Below are 23,620 nucleotides of genomic sequence, written 5' to 3'. Positions count from 1 at the left end.
TGAATATTATTTTTCCAATATTTTTTCCTGATATTTGAATGACCTGCAGTTCAAATTTGACTTGTTCAAAAAAAAATGAAAGAAATTAAAAAAATATAGCAAACAAATCAAGAAATGTATCGAACTTGAACATGGAGTACCAAACACTGTAGGAGCTCTAACAAAAAAGTTTAAAGGTCAAAATTGAAAAAAAATTACAGAGTGCCACAGACTGGCACTCGTCAAAGGGTGTCTTTGCCAAATGCCAGAGAGTTAGCGCTCGGCAAAGGCATTTTTTACCTTTCTTAAAAGTACCTTCTCTACCATATGTCATGACAGAGGTATTTGGCAAAGTTTTTTTTTCTAAAGATATATTAAAGAATAAAAAATAAAAATGAGTTTTTGCCGAGTGCCAGTTGCTTGACACTCGGCAAAGAATTAGTTTACCGAATGTCTTAAACTCGGCAAATCCTGGCACTTAGTAAAGTCAGTCTTTGCCGAGCGTTAGGCACTCAGCAAAGCCTAACACTCGGCAAAATGCGGACTTAGGTAACGGTCCGACACCCTTTGCCGAGTGTTAGCTGTTTGGTACTCAGCAAACTTATCTTTGCTGAATGCTCGATTTTTAGCACTCCACAAAGAAAATTGCACTTGGCAAAGGACGCGTCTCCAGTAGACATCTGAGTATCCGACTACGTACACTGCACCACTTACAATGCACCTCCACATGTATTTTGCGCACGGACATGGAGTACAATGTGCTGCCTAAGCAAGTGATCATGCACACGAATACACAATGACATCCGAGTATTAATACTAGCATATCTTCACCCATTTATTTCATTGGACATACACGCCGTACACGACCATAAACAAGTTACCAATACCACACAAGCGATGAAACAACCGAAAAACTAGCTAGTAAACTGTATAAGCACGCAATGTAAGATCACATTGACACTAACATATATACTTCACCACTTTCAAAAGAACTGCATAGCGGCTGTTTTTAGCACACGACTAACTTAGAAGATCCGCTCCTTGTTTTCTTTATGCCGTTGTAACAGTGCCCACTGACGAATTAAAGCCAGTGCGCTGCCTTGACCCGAACTGGACCCTGTGCAGGAATATAGTATAAATACAATATATAAAACCTCTCCATCATAGTCCAGATCATGTTGATGACTAAATAGACACATAAAGATGCGCTGCCAAACGAGGCTGAGCTTGTAAGGAGAGCGGCTCAGCGAGTGCGAGACTTGTAGTGGATTCCTTGAGATCGACTGTACGAATGCCAGGAGGCTTGGTCCATGTGAACCCTTGCAGAAGCCTTGCGAATAACATCACTGTAACAGAGCTGCCAAGTGACACCCCTGGGCATCCCCTCCTTCCTACGCTGAATGAGACAAACCTAAGGTCTGGCTCTGTGAGAACCACATGGTGGCCTGACTGCTTGTTGTTCATCAGATGTCGCTCTGGACAGAACTGGAGAGGAGCATCCCAGACGTTAGGGTTCCTGCCAATCCCCAACCGGCTTAGAAGAACATGGGTGCCCTTGGGAATGAGGTAGCCGGAGACAATGGCGTCTTCCATGGCGACGTGGGGTGGGTTGAAAGCATGGTAGGGGTGTAAGCGGAAGGCCTCCCGCAGACACGCTTTCAGATAGTTGAGGTGAGGGATGTCGGATTCTTGCACGAGTCTGTCCTTGCCAACCACAGTGTCCAGCTCGTTCATTGCTTTGTGCATCACCTCTGGTTGGTTCATCATCTCCGCGAGTGCCCACTCAACCGCGTTTGATGGATTGTCAACAATTGCAAACATTATCTCCTGAACATGATACAACATATAGATAAATAAGTGACATAGGAAAACATAGAACTTTTTTTTAGATAAAGGAAAACCATGGCTAAGTTCTGGTAGTGTACTTCAACTACTCTCTACTTTGTACGAGATAATAGCTTGAACAAATCTCAACCGTTGATTCTAAGAATTTATAATAGAATTAAATAATAAGAAAATAAAAAAACTAGAAAGAAACTCCCGCGGCTAGCTGTGGCCCTCCCTCACACAGGCAACCTCTTTCCGCCTTCTAGACTTTAGACCATAGGATTCAAACAGGCTCTAATGCTGAGTTTTACTAACCTAACTTTTGACCATGTGCATGCTACTTACAAATTATGCCAGTACCACAGAACACTATTGCTAACACAAAAACAATATATACTTGTAGTATAATTAAATTGATTCAATACTAATGCATAATTCATGATATTTGAGGGGTATCTAATTTTTTTAATAACTTGGTGCCGAGCCAAAAAGCCGTGTCTTGTTCACAGTATTACTTTCTCCCATCTCTACGGACGATATATACGTTCACAACTTCCCTACACTTGTGAGGTACGGTGGTCCAAAAGCATACTGAAATCATGCCTGAATACATGCCAGTGACTATTAAAGATCATTTCATAGTCATGTAACAAACATGTCATGTTAGTTATGACTTTGTGTTATACACATTTAAAAAGAATTTCACTAACCTTTTTATTTTATAAAACTTACAATTTTGTCGACCAAGAGAAAAGAAATGTCATGACAAAAGAAAGTCACCTCATGTAATAACTATAATGTTTGCTACGATTTGGAATGTCGTGTATATATTATTATTTGAGAATGTTCCCAATTTCCAAAAATAAACTAACACTTGTTCCAACTAAGAAAATTCCAAAGTTAGGCATACAACAATTAGAAGTTCTTTTCATCTAAGGCAAACATTTTTCCTTATTTACCATATTTTACAAAATTACAATAAAATAAATTTATAGTAATATGTTATATTCTAGGAGGTAATAGGTGATCAGAACCATCCAAATCTACGGTGCTCTCGGTTATTTCAAAGTACCTAGCAGTAAAAAATCCTCTAGAAATTCCTCAAATAAGAAGCAAAATATTGAGCATTTTTCAGATATTGGAAAACTTCTGGCTTCGGATCTCATCAAACAAAAGGCATCAGTCCATAAAAATACAACTCACAAAAGGGAAAACAAGTTTAACATTATTGACTTATATGAAAACTAAAAGGTGTCTATGGGAAGGAAACAACTTCTCACAAATAGAGAGGGAAGAAGGAAGAAGAAATATATATACAACCGTAGATGAATAAGACCAGTCTTAATGCATTTAATGACACAGTTACCAAGACTATAAACTAGGTAACTAAGCCCCATGAGTTTCATGAGGATGAAACTTCTATCTCATCTGATGAAACTCCTTCATTTAATGATCATGTCAAGTCAGCAATTTTGCTTATGTGGTACCCTATTTAATGTCCATGACACTCTCATGAAACATACATTAAGATTAGCCTAATAATATGCACGACATTCCAAAATATGCTGTGTCACTTGTTATTCATCTATGCCAATTTCAAATACTGTGGCACAATATAAGAAGTCAAGAAGAATTTAATTGCTATAGAGAAATAATTCTTATTTGTAATGCAGCGTAGTAATTACTAGTAAATATCAATATAGCTTACCGCTGTCTGCGCTCTTATTTCATCAAACGATAAGAAAGGTCGCCCTTGTGAATCCTGAAGAGAGACTAGGGCATCAAGAAAATCTCTGGCCTCTCTCTTGTCACCGCGTTTGCGAAGACCATCCCACTCATGGATCCTCTCTTGTATGATGGGATCATGCAGTCTGTTTATAGTCTCCATTACACTCTTGGCAACCTTCTTATGACCGTCAGGGTCGAGCCCAGAAACCATCCATGTCCACGCAGCAGGGATGTAGTCTGAGACGGAGAAGCTGTACAAGTAGTTGAGCAGCGTGAAGAGCGCGTCCATGTGCGCCACCTCCTCTGGACCCGGCGGGCCGCCGCCGCCATTGCCGGCACCAGCAGCGACGTCGACGGCGAAGTGTCGCTTGCCGAACACGAGGCTGCGTATCATGTTGCCGCAGAAATGCTGGGCTACATGGCGCACATCAACAATGCTGTTAGCGTCAGCTGATGTGCCGCTGCACTGGCTGTACACGAACCTGACGAGGTGGTCGGCCTCCTCCGCTCGCCGGCGCTGTAGCCGCTGCTCCATCGACGTGGACAGGATCTCGGAGGTGAGAACCCGCCTCATCTTCTTCCACTGCTCGCCGTAGGGTGACAGGATGGAGCCCTTGTACCCGAAGCTGAACAGTCCAGAGGCGACTGTCTCCGGGCGAGACGCGAAGACCGCGTCGTTCTTTCGGACAACCTCACGGGCTATCTCTGGGCAGGCAACCGCTACGACATGAACGGCTCCAAAGCGGAGGCATACGATGTTGGTGTTCATGTCCTTGAGAAGGCCATGAATCCATCGAAACACCGGTCTTTTCGACACCACACAGTGCATGTTGCCGATGACAGGCAACCCAGCTGGGCCTGGTGGCAGTCGGTGCATCAGCTGTGTTTTCTTGAGTGACGATGTTGCTTTGGTTCGATGGAGAAATAATAAAGATAGGGCAAAAAAGATGCAAAGTATTGTGAACTGCAGTGCGATGACGACGGCACGTGCATGGCTAGGTGCTAGTGCCATGCTTGATGGTGCGTTGGAGCTCAACATATATATTTGTGTTGGGAAGGACATGGGTCTGTACGTGTTTAGCTCAGTCTGCGGTGTTTGGGCTAGGCTGCAAGTTTGTGTTGATGCTTTTGTTTATGTTGTTGGGGAGGAATGTGGGAGCATTTATATAGTACTCCGAGGTAGTACTCCTTGATGAAGACCCTCTACCTACCTTTTCAATATGGAAGAACAGACAAACCTAGCAAACTATTGCTGCCCCCATTTGTTTCCCTCTTCTTTCACAAAGGGTCAAAGGTAGAATATAATGTGATATCTGAGAGCACATGCAGCAAGGGAAAACTGTTTTTTAACAAAATATACTTTTTTTAAGAAAAAAAAGGAACACATCCCAAACTAAATTTTAAGAAACTGGCCATTATAGTCGCATCATAGGCCGTGACGAGACTGAATCGTAAGGGCAGAGTGACTTTTCTTGTGAAGATTTTGTGAATAATTTAAATTTTCAAATGTTGTGAATAATGTCTTCTGTATTGCCATTATTAAGTAAGCACTATCTTTTCCAGTCAATGATATAAGATGGGGAGTCTTTCTTATTGATCCAGAAGATTGAGCAGTGTGGGAGCATATTATACATAATACTTCTGATGAGGACCCTCTAGGCCTCTACCCTACTGCTTGGTTTGGCTCCCTTTATCTTGGTCTGATTTGGAACTTCCTTAAGTAAGAGCAACTCTTACATCTTGGCTAACAATTAGTTTAGCGAGACTTTAGATCTCTTATTCATTGTTTAGCTCTTTTGTAAAATAGAAAACTTTTCAAAAAAAAATAAGAGATCTAAACTCTCGCTATTTTACAAATTCATGTAGCCAGCACATGTGGTTGGCTATATATGGTCACCAAAAATCAAGGAATAACCAGCGTTTTATCTTATAAAATTAGATAACACATATGTTGAAGCCTACTATATTTGCTATACAAATTTAAAATAGCCTCCACAACAAGAATAGCCAAGTTATTGGAGTTGCTTGATTATAATGTTTTAAATAATAGAGGGATAAGGCATTTAGCTGTGGCCTTCTCCAAAAACAAACAAAAAATCTATAGCAAATATGAAGGAAGTTATTTCATTTAGCAATTTACAGAAAATGAGAAATATCAATAAATCTATACAAATATTTAACTAAAGAAAATTTTATGAACACAAATATTCAAATACATGTACATGTTCTAGAAGAACATGTCTCCATGTCTATTACATAACATTCACTAAATTAATCAACATCCTCCGGCTACAATCACATTTCACTACAGCATGACTGTTTATAAAAGGCATTTAAAAATGCCTTTAAAACTCATCAAAATGCCTTCAAAAACATTTTAGGCACACATCAAAATGCCATCTATAAACAGGACTCAAAAGATCTTTTGAGGCATTTTTTAAAAATGCCTTTGAATATCAATATACAAAGGCATTTTCTAGATGCCTATATACCTTTTAAAGACATTTTGTATAAGCCTTAAAATATTGATCGAGGCGTTATAAAAAATGCCTTTAAAACCAACTCATACATGAAGAAATTTACTACTAATTGAAACAACGGCATCCATCGAGAAATTAACCAATGAAAGAACACGTTAACAGTAGAGTCCATTTAACCTTTGCATATATAGTTATATCTGTAACCAAACACAATCAGTGAGGTAAAAAATAGTCAAATGTCTATGTTCAAATGATGTTCCCAAATCCTGATGTTTAGGTCCCCATTCCTGATGCAAGTTTCTTGCTATCTTTATAAGAGTGTCCACATCACAACTATTACATACATATGTAAGTATAGATCCATCTAAATATACTATGTCGCCACAGTACTAGCCTTCATCAATGTTCCAGAAACCAAACATATGTTAATCCTGCTTCAAATAACATGCCCACATCCAGCTATATACATATATGCTCTCCTCACTTGGCAAATGCTGTCCTCACTTGACTAAAGGCTTGGCTTTTGTCCCGGTTGGTGAGAACAACCGGGACTAAATATGTTTTTGTCTCGGACTCTGTTTTGGCCGAGATTATTGTTCATTTTGGGCAAGTGACCAAAGGCCTGTTCTGTAGTAGTGCAAACATGTACCAATGAGTAAAGGTATATACACAAGTGTGCAGATGTATTACTGTAAGAGGTAGGCGAATGACTATGATTAGGAAAGAAAGATGAATGGGAGTGTTTATCAAAGCAGCGGTGAAAGAATTTAATTAAATAGGTAATAATTCCAGAATTAGTTACATTGACACATCTCTATCTGAGAAGTGAAATGGTCATATTAATCCTAGAATGACATATGAAGTAGAAACCTATTCTGTAACACCATCCACATGTCAAACTACAAGCCTATGTGTTTCATATATTCATCTAGGGTAGAAAAATGACATGTTCCAAAACTAAACTGTCATAGTACCATGAATTTTCAGAAACGACAAAGAAAAATAGAAAACTAGAAGCAATAAATGCTTACTTTTAATTGTACTAAAATCGAGACGTTGTTATATGTATGTTGCTTTTGTGGCCCTCTACAGGCTTGGATGATGTAAGTTGCTCTGTTTTTTCTTTACTCACATTCCTCTTTGCTTGCTTCTTTTCTAGCAAACCCTGTGAAGCAACTTGGCCTTTGTCCAACCTTGTAGCATCAGCTTTTGATGTCGACCTTTTTGGTCCTACAGTTCCTCTCGTGTTTGGGGTGATTTTGCTAATGGAGCTACAAACCTGAACAAAAAATTTCAGAATTCAAGCCAAACTTGAAGATAGTGTGCTACTTGCTTAGAGTGCAATGGAGTGCCATCTCCACAAATGATCTGCATTGTAATCTTAAAATTTCTGTCTCTAAAAATGACTAGCAGTAGATGTTCGAAGGGCCTGTCTCTAAATAATTGCATAGAAAAATTCATAACTTTTCTATATAGACTTGAATGAAGACAATGTTTATATCAAAATTATAGCCCTCGACATTAGCTATAACCTTTTAGTTGAGAAGCTTTTTACATGAAACCGTTTAGAGTTTGAAAATAGTATCAAATTCTCAAATTTAGAATTTAAAATATTCAAACAAACCTCAGATGTTGACATGGTATATTAAAATTTATTTTATTTGAAGTTGTTTAGAGTTTATGTTTTTTAAGTTCTTAGATTTTTAAATTCAAAATTTATTTTCAAATGACCTTGAATGTTTATATAGTTAATACCATAGCTGCATGGTCAACCCGACTACAAGTCTGTTGGTGGATTTTTTTTATTTGGAGTAATTTAAAATCTCAAATATTTGTTTTAATTTCACATATTTTTGAGATTCAAAATTTTGAGATATACTCCCTCTGTCCCCAAATACTGCTATTTCTAGCAAATTTCAGACAGATTAGTGTGGCAAACAAAAGACTATTCTACCCTCAAATAATTTGGGTTCCACTATTTAATCATGCACGTTAAGCCATGGTTCTCTGGTTCCAACGAGCTGCATCTAATGCCAACGAAACAGACTCAAACAATTACCATGCGCCAAGGTACTACTCCCTAGAAGAAATTAAATGGGCCGGTGGACCACGGAAGTTCCGAGGAGAATTAAATGGGCTGATGGACTGAGTATGCTAGTAAAAATAGCAGTATTTGTGGACAAAATTTTCTCCTAGAAATAGCAGTATTTAGGGACGGAGGGAGTAATGTTTATCTTGATCCAACCTTATATGAAAAGATTATTTTTTTAATAAAACTTAGATACTGTAAGTACCGGTTACAAAGCAGCTGACGGTAATAATAATCCAACAATAATAATGTACCAGTTACAAAGCAATCAACACTGATAGTCCGGCAATTGTGTCCTTTCCAATTGATTAGGAGGACTCAGAAGCAGCAACTCATCGTGTTCAATGTGGCCGGACAGCAACATCCTTTTCTTACTCATCAGGTCATGCTGCAGCACGTACACATGCAGTAGTACGACATTTGGCCTCGCATCACTCTCCCTCCTGTGTGCACGTGGATGCTTATAGTTAGGCCTTGTTTAGTTCGTAAAATTTTGGGTTTTTGACTACTGTAGCACTTTCGTTTTTATTTGACAAACATTGTCCAATCACAGAGTAACTAGGCTCAAAAGATTCATCTCACAAATTTCAGTTAAACTGTGTAATTAGTTTTTATTTTTATCTTTATTTAATGCTCCATGCATACGACCAAAGATTCGATGTGATGGGGAATCTTGAAAATTTTTGCGAACTAAACAAGGCCTTAACCAAACCACCGGAGCACCGAACCAGACCCAAGTTGGCTGCCTTTCACGTTGCTCTGCATGTGCCAAACGCGCTGGCAACGCATATTGTCGTACGCTGGTGCACACGTTCCACATGCTCACATGTGTCAACAAGTACCTTTGCTGTCTCAAACCTCCGGGTAATACTTGGGCTTATCCGGAGTTTGTGGCCTAGAGTGAACTTAAAATCACAGGACCTTAATAAAACGCAGCATATAATGAGTAATACTTTATATGACAAAAATAATAAACAATATATATGTTTTTGAAGGAAAAATAAACAATTAATATATGTGTTAGTATGTAAAAAATGTTATCAATACATTTAGAATTAATTAAATATGTTTTTTAAATCTAACTAACATTTACACAGTCCCCATGCCAAATTGATAGCTTCATAGTCCAACATGCAATTCATGATTGTGATAAAGCTACCCATAGTTTCATTCAAATAGGGCCCGAAGCCATTTCATCAGTTAGGTTTAGTTATTAGCTAGGACTAAAATTTAATCCAAATTAGATGGGGTTGGCTAACTAGTTACATGACAACTTAGTTGAAGACTTGGCTAAAATGACTCAAAGTTAAAAAAAATTAATTAGCTGACAATTAACCGTATGCATCTAAACAAAAGCTTGTCTAGGGATTTTGAACTAAATGCAAATGTGGCCTGTCGGCTTCGGTAAGAAAGTACTAGTTTTTATCTATATTAAGTTATTTTCAATTTTTCTTGGATCATGGATTCAATTACGGATCAGTTGATGGTGAGGTCAGATCGATTGTTGGTGTGACCGTGAAGGACAATGCAAAATCATGAACTCATGAAGGACCGAGAAAGGTGACCAAGGGGATGTGAATGGGAGCTGATTCTAATTTTCTTTCGAATTCATCCATGTCCCAAATCCGACCCCATAGCTCTGAAACTACAAAAGGTGCTCACAAAAATCAACTGGTGACTAGATGGACCCAAGGCAAAAGCACGAACCCAACAGAGGAGTAGAAGCGAAACGAGCAAGAACCAACGAAAAACTTGAATTCAAGGTTTAAACCGGATTGGTGTGCATGTCAGACATGAATGGAGCCGATTCTAGTTTTCTTTCGAGTTTAGCCTATGTCCCAAATCTGACCCCAAGGCTCCAAAAACTGCAAGAAGTGCTCACACAAATCAACTGGTGACTAGATGAACCCTAGGCAATAGCACGAACACACCGGAGAAGGAGTGAAAGCGAAACAAGAAAGAACCAACGAAAAACTTGAAATCACAATTCAAACCAGATCTGTGTGCATGTTAGACCTATCCGGTACAACACGCCTATCTAGGAGAAAAAGTGGAAACCCTATCAAACGGTGTCCAAACATTATGAAATTTTAAACACAAGCACACAACACCTTAAGGAACTCTCCACCAAAATTCAGCTCAAAACTCCATGGTCCAAAATATTGGACTAGTCCAGTGTGCACACCAAACTAGTCTAGTATGAACAAACTGCACCTCGGGAAGATTCACTCAAAGACCCAAATTGAATCAAATCAACTCCGATCAACCTACAATTTTGCAGGGGCATTGCAGAGGATGATGATAGGATGTTCTCAAAGCATCAACACTTAGAACTCACCCAAACTCCCATGATCTCAAAATCCATCAAAGCGGTTGAGGTTTTCTCAAATTTCCTCCCAATTGGGATTTTCATGCTCATGATGAATTCACCCAAAGCACTTGGTACATACAACCTTTAGAGGTCCTAACACATATCAAAACCCCCAAAATATCCCCAAACTCATTGGAACACAAATCCATCTAAAGAGCAAAGGGAGAAAGAAAAGAGAAGAAAAACCAAAACCATATCTTTAAGAACATGTAACGATCTCGATTTTTCCATGAAGGGAAAATCCATAGATACGAATTATAATAGGATAGCCCACGAAAGTAAGCTATCACATTATCATTTAACAACTGATATCATAGTCATACATCGTAGAATTACAAGTTTACAAGGTATTACAACACTAGTTTACACACCTATTTACATCATTATTCTAGCGGAAATGCACATAGATCTTCATCAGAGTCGACGTAGCGCATCAGCAGTGAAGACTCCTCCTTCACGGGCAATCATCAGAGTTGATGTAGGATGTCAGCGGGTGTAGACTTCATCTTCTCAACCAAACTTGAGCAGAGGAACGAGACCATAGCGAGACGAACTTGCAATCATAATGTTCAACATATCGCTCTCTCAACTGGCTCGAAGGCACGATTCATAGACCAACAACAATGATTAAAGACTAAACCACACAACACAACCTGACGACCGATGAAGGAGTAGCACACACATCCAGAGCACAATGGTAGATCGGTGGCGAAGGCACGACACAAGCAAGGATCGATAGATAGGCAAGTGTAGACCACCAAGTACATGATGACAAAGGATGTATGAAATTGAGTGAAATGAAAAGCAAGTGATTTGTCGACGTCGAGGATGGCATCAACAGGGTTCAGAGGTTTGATCGACCTTGCTGCAATGAGGAAGGAGGGCTGCAGCGACGAGTAGTAGGAGATCGGCGTAGAGGCTGACATGGTAGAGGCAGTTTGCGGTGGAGGCACGATCGTGGACATCGAGATTGATGTGGCTCGACGTGATAGAGGTAGGACCCAGCAAGGTGTGGCAGTAGTCGGCGTTGGCTCGATGTCATGGTTGCTGGATACTGCAACACGGCGTTAGGGTTACTGGGCTCGGGGTGGTTGCAACACGTTCATGGTGTGTTTGCGGACGGAGAAGAGGACGATAGCATGAAGCTCCCTTTCTGCTGACCGGGATGATGCCGAGGTCGTCGAGGCAGGTTTGGGGTTCAGTACAGAGGTTCATTCGCGACCAACTATTTTGAACATTTTATATATCTCCAACAGATAAAAGACACTTATCCATACGTAAACAAACATAACAAAATCTGTGTGACATACAAATGCACCAGAGAAAAAAAAATGTTGTAGCAACCAAACTCCTTTTTAGGCCTCCATAACTTTGACACATAAGTTTGTCTTCGATTTGTATGATATGAGCATTCCTAGCACAGTGGAGCAGAAGGACATTGAAGAAGATGAGTGGGAAGCAAAGCGATGGGTTCCCTAGTGGGTGGGAGAGGAACAATCATGCTGCCTGTTCGGGTACGCAAGTGCTGCTAGATGGGCATGCTGCCATGGTAAAAAACCTAGCACGCCGGGCATTCCTAGGAAGCTTCGCTCCTTTGTCCTTGCTTTCACATCTTGTGTCAGGGGGTATGGACGACACTTGTCAGGACATGGATGCGCTGATGCTACTGGCTACTGTTGCTTCATGGGCATACGCGGTCTGGCCGTTGTTGGGATGGCTGCCTGGTTGCGCTTGATGAGTTAATTAGGGGCAAGTAAAATTTCATCGAAAGCGATGAATCGAACCAAATTGATTTAATCGAAGAAGTTAATTAATTGATTTTTTCACAATCTATTTGGTAAAAACTTCTGCGCTAGTCGGTCAACCAAAACTTATTCAGTTTTGGGATGGCATTAACTGAGAATTAACCAATTTATACGAATTCCTTTCTGGCATACATTAAACATTAAAGTTGTATTCATTTGCGAACGTAAATATACATCTATGAAACATTATTTGTTAAAAACATTTTTTGTTGCCTCTCTTTTGTGTTATTAGAGCTACTCCAGCAGGGCCCCCTACTTGAGCCCCAATAGCTAAATATGAAAGCTTAGGTTAAAAATGCGGCTCCAGCAGGGCCCCTACTAAAGCTCCTATTTTGGAGTGGGCACCCAATACACCCTCCAAACCCCATTTTGGTTGGCCCAACATCCTAACCCCCATCCGTTGGTTTCCTCTCCAAGTGCATGGACTGTGGCTCCTCCGCTGCTCCTCGACTCCGCCGGCATATGGATCGCGACTCTGCAGGTGACCCTGCTCCCTCGCAACTCCCCCCCTCCCCCGTGTGCTGCTCCCTCCACGATGGCTAGATCCATGGAGGGCTCGGCAGCGGGCAGATCCCCTAGGCGGCTCCCTGCCTCCCTCCCCTCCCATGGCAATGGTGTGGCCCCCCATGTGCTCACTCCTTGGTCTATGTGTGAGGAAGGAAGGTTTGCCCATTGACAAGTGGGTTCCACGTGTCATTGTCTCTTGACAAGAATTTGAGAGGACTTTTTGGGTGCTACTGCTAGAGTAAAACTAAAATATTGGCCCAACAAAAATTGGGGTCAACACATAAATTAAAAGTAGGGGCCTGATTTGGGTGCCCTTACTGGAGTTGCTCTTATATGATGCATTTCTTGTTAGGTACCCGCTCCATTCTAAATTATAAGATATGTTAATTTTTCTAGAAACATAGCTTTTGTTATGTACTTGAATATACACTATATCTAGATGCATATAAAATCAATGTATTAGAAAAATTCAAAATGTCTCATAATTTGGAATGGAGTGAGTACTTCTAATATATTTATGTTGTTGCATTTTCTCATATAGACGTATAAGTGAAACCCATGTTAACCGGTGGTTGTTACATTTCTGCGGTGGCAGCTTAGACAGTTGTCCTTGACCCGTGTTGAGCTCTAACTTCTTTCATTTTAAGGCCGGTTTTATGGAGTTTTATGAAAATTAAATATGTTAACATATCACTGTATTAAAATAGGAGAGATGATATAAATTTTATAGGAATAGAGAGAGTTTATAGCGACGAAACTATTCTGTACTATAGTTTTTAAGAAATAAATGTGTCAAAAACTAAGAACGTGAAACCCGTGACTGGCCTAACAAACATCAGCGTCCGACAGTAGTGCAGCAGGGAGGGACAGCAGCTCTACCATCATCGCTTTGTATTGTGCTCGATTGAAAGCAGCAGCCAGCAGCTAGGCAACGATTCCGTGCTTGTGCAATATTATTTTCATGCTATAGTGTTGCATCTGTACATTTTCTTATTTAATCACATTTTGCTTGCCGGGTTCCTTGCATTAGGGCTTTTGTTTAGTTCCAAAATTTTTTGGGAAATGGGCACTGTAGCACTTTCGTTTGTATGTGATGAATATTATCCAATCATAGATCAAATAGACTCAAAAGATTCGTCTTGTAAATTATAGATAAACTGTGTCATTAGTTATTTTTTATCTATATTTAATGTTTCATGTATGTGTTGCAAGATTCGATATGACGAGAAATGTGAAAAGTTTTGCAAAGTTTTCTGGGAACTAAACAAGGCCCATATGTTTGTCTAGTCAGCTTGCTGTTCACGAGAGCTCATTCAATTCATTCTGTGTTACTTTGGGTTGTTCTCCTAAAATATGTGGTTTTTGCAACTAAACATGTAGCTGTACCATTTTCTCTGGATTCAGTGCTTGTGCAATATCATTTTCATGCTACAGTGTTCAATCTGTTATTTTTTGCATTATTTAATCACCTTTTGCTTGCACAGTTCCTTGCATTAGGTAGATATTTGTCTAGTCAGGTTAGTATACGAGGGCTCATTTATTCTGTGTTACTTTGGTTGTCCTCCCGAAGCTTGGTCTTTGCGACTGAACCTCTAGCTGTCCCATTTTGTCTAGTGCTTCACCTCTTTTCTGTCATATCTTTTATTGGCTCTTGCCTGTTTCGTTTCTGGGGATAACCATATAATTCCTATGATTGCTTGAGGTAGCTAGTTTTTCTTTCCAGGCTTGCTCCTCTCCGTCAGGCGTCGGTAACATTTTTTACTATCTCGCTAGTTACTAGAAATTAGCCATGTTTATTCTTACTAGATGATATATATTTATGCTCCGTTTGGTACAGTTTACAACAGCTTCATAAGCTATTATAAGCTTTTTTTTACCAAACTCTTTTTTTCAAAACAGTTTTATGGGTAAAGCTATTTTTTTCTCTCACAAAAACATGAGTTACGAAGCTAGAAAACGTAGCTTATCCTAACTCTCTCCCCCCATTTCTTTCTTTCATCCATACATGAAGTTATTGAATGGTGAAGTTGTTTTGTCAAACAACTTTTTAAAAATAGCTTCTACCTAGAAAGTTGCGCATGAATCTTTTTTCCTAAAAAAATTACTTAACTAGTGAAGATGAGTTGTGCCAAACAGGCCCTTAGCCTCATTTCGTACAACTCTATTTCATTGGAGCAGTGCTTTTTTAGCTTTTGTAATACCCGATTTTAAGGACAAAACCAGATATGCACCATATGTGAGTTTTAGAAACCAAATCTCACATATAGCTACAAATAAGGGGTAATATCAAAGGACAATGCATAAATATATAACGTACTTAGTATAAAAGAGATAACCTTTGATAACAAACAGCGGATAGACAACTCCAAACTTCGGGTATTAACTCCTCTCCACAGGATCAAACTGACTGGTTGATCACAAGCCTAAAGCAACTCCTGAAGTGTGGGGGAAATTGCAAGAGTGAGCATATATCGTACTCAACAAGTATAACCAGGGGTTCATGAGGCTCAATTAGCTGACACTGGTTTGACTGCATTTAGCTTTTATATATGGATAGCATATTTATATTTAGATAGCAAATATCAAGGTAGCATAACTTAAATCTCATAACCACATGATCAATTGTATACAAGAATTAAGAATAACATATATAAACAACATAATAAACCATCTTTTATTATCATTAATCATGTTCATCAGTGTCCATCTATTCCGTCAGTTTTTCGGGCTGCCCGTATCCGTGGGCACGGCTAGTATACTAGATTTAACACTATGCAGAGGTTGTACATCTTTACCCATGAGTCGTGATTTACCCTTTTGCCCGAGGCCCGTCGACCTCTTAGCTCACTTCCAAGGAAAGCCGACACGGTTCACTATGAAGCCTTTCAAAGGTTTCGTCTAACAAGTTAATGCCATTAGATTCACTCAGCAGGCAGATATAGAGCCCCCCTTCCATGGCACATAACCCGCAGCCTATACACATGGGCAGAGGTCGTACTATACCCAACGTGTCTAGCCATTCTTACGCTATTTAAGGTAACCGCTAACAAGCTAGAAAAAGGTCCTCATACTGAGCTAAAACCAGAGCCATGTAGCCCTCATGGTTGTACGAGTTGTCCCAGCTTTTGCCAAGGGATAAGTCCTTATGGAGGGTCAAGATCAATCCAGCAAAAACCAGAGTTCTTTCCACCATTTATATTCAAGTTGCTAGAAAGCTTATTTTATTGTTTATTGTATATCAAACATTCATGTTACAAGATCATGGATTATATTCAAGCACTAGCAAGAACTACCCAAATGCATATCCAAAATAGGTAACAAGGAATTCAGGATAACAATCATCTATGATTTTGCTAAGGTCATCAAGGTGGACACATGCAAATGATAAATATCATATTAATGGTGTATAGGTAACAAGGATGATCCCCAGTTATACTTGCCTTGGTCAAAGCTCTCCTGAGCCTGCTGCTGGTCGTCAAAAGCTTGACCTTGATCACCAACGTAAAGCTCACTGACTAAACTCGATCATCAATCAACAGCACGCATTCCAATGGTCAATCATGCACAGAGCAAACAAGCTATAATTAGAACAATACACCAAACAGTGGTAATCAAAGATAAAAGTTTATCAAAATGTTCTAAGCAGAACTACGATCACACAAACGTAAAGATCACAAAAATCGGAATTAAAACGGAAAATATATGAATTTTCTAAGATTTTTATATAGAAAAGTAATTAAATAGGATCACGAAATTAAAAAGTTTCAAACTGAGTAAATAATTTAATAACATGTAGAGCTCATTAATACGAATCCAACGCAATTTGAATGGGTCAAAACGAAATTAACATGAATATTTTATGGCCAAAACAAAATCAGTGGCAATTTAGTAAATACTGAAAACGTATTTTAATTCAAACCGGCGCGGAATACGTTTTTAAAACTGAGAAAGCGTATTCCTGCGAGGCGCTTTGGACCGCGGGTTTATTACGAGAAAAACACAGGGACTCTTTAAGATAAAAACCAGCGAAGAGGTATCTTCTAATCTGGATCGTTGATCCACGATCCAATGAGATCCAATGAGGGAGAGGGGATGGCCGGCCAGAACAGTGGCCAGCACGGTGGTTCTCCATTGCCGGCGCTAGAAGCTCGCCGGAGACCATGGGGAAACGTGCTAGAGTGCACCAAACTCAAATCTGAGAACATGGGAGCACGAGGGGGTTACCGCGAGCTCACCTAGGGGAAAAACGGAGGCGAGGTGGTCTCGGGGAAGTCCGGCAACACAGGATGGCGGACATCGGGTCCCTACAAAGTTCGGCGATCCAATGAGATCAAACCAAAGCATAAGAACGTGAGAGAAAAATCTTGGCGGGATCGCTACCGCAGCGCTAAACTCAGCAATGGATCAAATCCCACGGAAAAGCTTCAAGGGATGACTCTCCACGGCGGCGGTGTTCTTGCTTCTCGGCGAGATCCGATACCGTGACAATGGCTGAAATCCGAGCTCTCAAGTCTCGCGAGTGGGGAAAAAGGATTGCGGGGAACATCTCGGGACTTTATAGGGGCGGATTCCATCTCCATGCGTAAAATCCCGGGAGAGTCGGGATTTCCTACCGGTGGTAGGCATCCGCTCCCTTCACGGCTCGGGGAAGAAGATGGAAAGGGGGAAAGGGACGCTGCCGTCTGGGTCCCACTGGTCAGCGACTAAACGGCGCAGGACCCGCCTGTCATCCAAAGGAGAAAGAGGGACGGCGTGCTGGCTGGCTGCTGGGCCGGTTGCGCGCGCGGGGGGAAAGGGAGCAGGCCGGGGTTTTCTTTTTCTTTTCTTTTTCTTCTTTTTCTTCTATTTTGTTTTTACAAAGCCTTTGTCAAGAGGATTTTGAGGACAAAAAAAATACAAACCAAAACAAATCAACACAAAATAAAACATATTTCAGCATGAATGCACAATCGAGTTTACTAAACTTATGATGAATTTTATTTTCCACAGAAATTATTTAAGTGCTAAATTTAAATGCTCACAAAAATATTCCAGTAAATCAAATTAAATCCTATTAATAGAAAACCAAATTTTTGGGTGTTACAGCTTTGAATCCACAAGCAACTCTACTGATAGAGCTGAAACAGTTGTTTTTTTAAACTAAACCAACAGAAGAGTTGTCTGTTATATTAAAGAAAAAGAAGGTCCAGATAAACAGAGTACAAAGAAAAGACACCACCGGCCTTACACAAAAACAAAGACAAGTATGAGGCCAGAAATGCTGTACATGTCTAGCTAAGTGTTTTGCACCCGCCGAGATCCACAATTGCATCTTGTCCTTGATTTTCTGCAAGAGATAATTCGAAAATACTCGCATTTCTTTCGTTCCAAATTAAACCTCCCAAACATATCAAAATTGTGAGAGATCTCCGATCTTGTTTTGCGTTGGTGTGATCTATGGATGCCCAGCAGTGCAAGACTGACTACTGAGTCGCTTGGCGCCCATATATGCATGTGGGCGAAGATTCAAATTGCCAAGGCAGGATGCTATTTCCACCCAAGTCTGCCTTGTAAAACTATATTCTTCAAAAATATATGTATGCCTGTTTCCGACCAAAGGTGACAGAATATATAGACATATAGTACGTGTGTTTGGGTGATGGCCAGGCCCGATGTTATGTTACTTGAGCGCAGTGTAGAGTGGATGAACGACGCAGGTTTGAGATAGCACGTCCTTGCATTGCATTACTCATAGGAGAGACGTGCTGAAAGTTCACACGACTGTAACATTTTACACGTCTCTGATTCCAAATTAAGATGGGTGTATAAGAGAAGCGTCTCTATAACTTCAGAGATGAGTCTCGAGAACACGGGTCTCTGATACAAGCGCATTGGAAACACATCTTGTTGATACATATGACCCTAGGAACTCTCGAGAAAGATGTGTCTCAAATTAGACATCTGTGATGATCCTCGTTTTAGTATTATTGTGCACCTTTTTTGTGTCTTTCTGTCAGTTTTGGATTGCCAGAATACGTGTAGAGTGGTGCAACGATACTTATGGGTCATGGACAGTACGTGGTGATGTACTTGTTCCTGGTAGAAGATTTGGGATGGCCCAATAATAATTCTAAATAAATCCCAAAGATTTACTCACATATGTATGGAATGGTGGACAACTTTAGTCCCACGTTGCTACTCTAAGAGGAGTGGGGCGGTCAACTTAAATAGTTGAGTTATTTTCATTTAGTTAAAAGCTATTGAGAAGAGAAAAAGGAAGAAACATGCACGCTCACTTGCCTCGCCTTCACTCACCGCCGGGCCAGGCAGGGTGGGCGATCAGCGTGCGACATACATGCCACCGTCTTCTCCATCCCGCCACTGACGAGAGCAGGTCTCTGAAGCCTACGTTGTCTATCCCTTGACGGGTTGACGGGTATAGGAGCTGTATCGATCTGCCTAGCCCCGACTACCCTGCTGTAAGAATGTTTACTTTTTCTCTATTGTTAGCTCTTATGTTCCTACTGCCAATTTTGGAATCAATTTATGTGTCACTAAATTTCTATTATTTCCAACAGTTCCTTCCATCATATATTGGACAATCCAGCTAGCCTAGCAATGGTTGTTTCCTAGTTAGCCCACAACCTATCTTTATTTTCAACAACCCTGTTTTCCCATCCAACGAACTGCGCTGCACTATATATCCACCAAGCCACCACCCACAATCCCAGCAGCCACCTCATTCTCTCTGTGCTCCATCCACCTATAGATGTATTTTGCAGATAGCCATGGAGATGGAGCACAGTACTTCTGCGTAAACATGTGATCGTGCACAACTGCACAACAACGTACACCAATGACAAATGAAACTAACAAATCATAATTAAGCACACAGGATTATTAATACTAGCATATCTTCACCCATTTTCATTGGAGTAGATGGCCATCATAAACATATGACCTCACGCCAAGAAACAAACGACAAACTAGTAATAAACTATAATAAGCGCACAAATGCAAGATTATTCACACTAACACACTTTACCCATTCACATCATCATCACCACGCAGGAATATTATTTCAGATAAAGAAATAAACACCCGGCTTTACCCTTTATGACCAAGAGAACCTGACACTTTTAGAAAATTTGAGATACAAGACTGGAAAGTATTACAAGAACAAATTGAGGTTATTAGTAATGCATCAAATTAAATAAGTTTGTAAGTGAACTACGATTTTCTTTAGTTTTATATATTTTCACTTCCAAAATATAATATTCGTTGACCTCCTCAAGCATAGACATGCTTACAAGTTATGACCAACCGTGTTTATTTAAAAAATAAAGAAGACTAAAAAAATTAAAGAAAACTATTTTTGCTGACCAGGTCAATTAACCAATGGTTGACCTAACCTATTTCCATCCCAAGTCTCTCCAAACTACAGTGACTAAACAGACGCATAAAGATGCACCGGCAAACGAGGCTGAGCTTGTAAGAAGAGTGGCTCAGCTAGTGTGAGACTTGTAGTAGATTCCATGAGCTTGATTGCACGAACGCCGGGAGGCTTGGTCCATGTGAACCCTTGCAGAAGCCTTGCGAAGAGCATCATTGTAACAGAGCTACCAAGTGACACCCCTGGACATCCCCTCCTACCTGCACTGAATGAGACGAACCTAAGATCTAGCTCGGTGAGAACCACATGCTCATTCATCATCAGATGTCGCTCTGGTCGGAACTGTAGAGGAGCATCCCAGACGTGTGAGTTCCGGCCAAGACCCACCCGGCTCAGAAGGACATGGCTGCCCTTGGGAATGAGGTAGCCAGAAACGATGGTATCTTCCATGGCGACGTGAGGTGGGTTGAAAGCATGGTAGGGGTGCAAGCGGAAGGCCTCCCGTATGCACGCTTTCAGATAGTTGAGGTGAGGGATGTCAGATTCTTGGACGAGCCTGTCCTTGCCAACGACAGTGTTCAGCTCGTTCATTGCTTTATGCATGACCTCCGGTTTGTCCATCATCTCCGCGAGTGCCCACTCAACCGCACTTGATGGATTGCCGAGAGTTGCATACATTATCTCCTGAACATGAAACAATTATCGACATAGTGAATAACACAGACAAAAATGACTATAAAAAGAGGAAATAAAACCCCTAGAAATTTTACCATCTAGAAGTAAGAGAAAGTTAATACTATTGGGAATGCAACATAGTAAATATTAAATATCTTACCGCTGTCTGTGCTTGTATTTCATCAAACGACAGAAAAGGTCGCCCTTGTGAATCCTGAAGAGATACTAGGACGTCAAGAAAATCTCTGGCCTCTCTCTTGTCACCGCGTTTGCGAAGACCATCCCACTCATGGATCCTCTCTTGTATGATGGGATCATGCAATCTGTTTATAGTCTTCATTACGCTCTTGGCAGCCTTCTTATGGCCATCAGGAACGAGGCCAGCAATCATCCACGTCCACGCAGCAGGGATGTAATCTGAGATGGAGAAATTGTACAAGTAGCTCAGCAGCGTGAAGAGCGCATCCACGTGCTCCACCTCCTCAGGACCAGGGCCGCTGCCATTGCCTGCAGCACCAGCAGCAACCGAGAAGTGTCTCCTGCCGAACATGAGCCTCCGTATCATGTTGCCACAGAAATGCTGGGCTACATGACGCACATTGACGACGACGCTGCTGCTATCTGAGGTGTTGCACTGGTTGTAGATGAACCTGATGAGGTGGTCGGCCTCCTCAGCTCGCTGGCGCTGTAGACGCCGCTCCATTGATGTGGACAGGATCTCGGAGGTGATCACCCGCCTCATCTTCTTCCACTGCTCCCCGTACGGCGACAGGATGGAGCCCTTGTACCCGAAGCTGAACAATTCAGTGGCGGAAGTTAAGGGGCGAGACGCGAAGACTGCGTCGTTCTTTCTGAAAACTTCACGGGCTATCTTTGGGCAGGCAACTACTACGACATGGACGGCTCCAAAGCGGAGGCATAGGATGTTGGTGTTCATGTCCTTGAGAAGGCCATGAATCCATCGAAACACCGGCCGCTTTGAAACCAAACAGTGCATGCTGCCGATGATAGGCAACCCAGCTGGCCCTGGCGGCACCTGGTGGTGCAGCTCTGTTTTCTTGGACGTTGTTGCTTTGGTTCGGTAGAGAAATAACAAAGCTACGGCAAGAAAGGTGCAAAGTATTGTGAATGGAGGGACGACATGTGCGTGGCTAGGTGCCAGTGCCATGAGTGATGATGCGTTGGAGCTCATCATACATATTTGTGTTGGGAAGTACATGGTTCTGTGTTCAGCACAGTCTGTGGTGTTTGGGCAAGCAGGCTGCAAGTTTGTGTTGATGCTCTTGTTGTGCTGTTGGTGAGCCATAGGGGAGCAGCATATCATATATATAGTGCTTCTCCTTGATGAAGGCCCTCTCTACCCTACCTGCTTGGATTGGCTCCCGGTTGCTGTTAGCCATTTTGATCGGTCTGATTTGGAACTCCTTAAACGTTAAGAAGAAACGATTATAATGCTTAAAATAATAGTAGGATAAAGCATGCATTCAACGTTGGCCTTCTCCAGAAACTATAAAAATATATAACAGATACAAAGGAAGCTATGTATATTTCATTTAGCAGTTTACAGTAAATAATGTGCAATACAATACATCCATACACACATTTAACTATAAAGAAATTTTATAAACACAAATACTCAGGTTCTAGAGGGAAATGTCTCTTTGTCTATTACATAACATTCACTAAATTAATCAACATCCCTCACGGCTACAATAAGCACATTCATATTCATGAAATCTTCAATATTCAATGGTTTATTATACATATTTTATTAAGTAAATAGGCATATATTGTAGTCCTCTGGAAATATTTGCCTCGGTTAGGATTCATAGTGCTATAAAATATTTTATGGCTAAACCAAATAGTGGAAGCCAAAGTGTTATTAGCGGCAATAGAGAAACAGTTGGCAATAGACCTATGAAAAAAAAGCTATAGCTGGCTATTTTAGCAATGAGAAGAAAATACCAACCTAGCAAACTAATTAAGACCCCTCTTCTTTCACAAAGGGTAGAATGTGATATCAAAGAGCACAGTCCATGCAGCAAGGGGAAAAGGTCTACACAAGAAAGAAGGGAGACGAGGATGATGAGAGAACCAAGGACATTTGGAAGGATCTCAATGTACACTCAGTAGATTCTTCTAACATAAGCCTTACACCTAACTCACTATTTGATATTGTGGACACAAGTGATTGGCACGTTCTTGTACCTCAGCACATAATCTGCAAATACTGACATTTAGAAATGTTTGTAGAGTAGATCACATGTATATGTTCATAGTGGAGTCTACATTTAGATGATTAAACAAACTCCAAGACAAAATTGAGACATTAATTGGATATGGTGGGTTTTCTAGGCATGACAAATTAAGTCGCAGGGCTATATCTTTGAAATCGGAGCTTATGTCATTATTTATGGGTAAATAAACACTAAGAAACAAAAAAAGAGTATGTAAGAGCACTCCCAATGCAGAAACTATCATAGTTTCTATATAGACATCAATTATGCTACCATCTAAGCATTTTGCTGATGTGGCAAGGTAGTTATTGAAGAGAGAGAGCAAAAATCATAGAAACTGGGTCTAAGTTAGAAACCATGTCTACACGAGATCCAAATCATAAAGTGGTATGATTGGTTGAGAATGGAGAGAGAATGAATGTGATTGGATAAAAAATTATTATATAGAAACTATCCATTGGAACTATAGTTTATATACATAAAAATTAATATTAATAGGTATAGAAACTGCATATAGTTTCTAGCATTGAGATTGTCCTAAGAACCTAAG

General features: G+C 40.5%; 2 protein-coding genes across 2 annotated transcripts; both read right to left on the bottom strand.

Annotated features, from left to right (window-relative positions):
- Positions 1,015–4,644, bottom strand: LOC8065657 (tyrosine N-monooxygenase-like). Its single transcript, XM_002464289.2, has 2 exons — positions 3,515–4,644; positions 1,015–1,806 (listed from the first exon to the last, which is right to left on the bottom strand). Exons 1-2 carry the CDS (start codon positions 4,595–4,597, stop codon positions 1,165–1,167), a joined length of 1,725 nt encoding a protein of 574 aa, XP_002464334.2. The 5' UTR covers positions 4,598–4,644; the 3' UTR covers positions 1,015–1,164.
- Positions 20,213–22,001, bottom strand: LOC8065656 (tyrosine N-monooxygenase-like). Its single transcript, XM_002464288.1, has 2 exons — positions 20,994–22,001; positions 20,213–20,842 (listed from the first exon to the last, which is right to left on the bottom strand). The coding sequence occupies exons 1-2, from the start codon at positions 21,999–22,001 to the stop codon at positions 20,213–20,215; spliced, it is 1,638 nt and encodes a 545-aa protein (XP_002464333.1).

The sequence above is a fragment of the Sorghum bicolor genome, chromosome 1 (genome assembly GCF_000003195.3).
Source record: "Sorghum bicolor cultivar BTx623 chromosome 1, Sorghum_bicolor_NCBIv3, whole genome shotgun sequence".
NCBI lineage: Eukaryota > Viridiplantae > Streptophyta > Magnoliopsida > Poales > Poaceae > Sorghum > Sorghum bicolor.
Note: the sequence above shows the minus strand (reverse complement) of the source record. Positions and strands in the feature narration are given on the sequence as shown.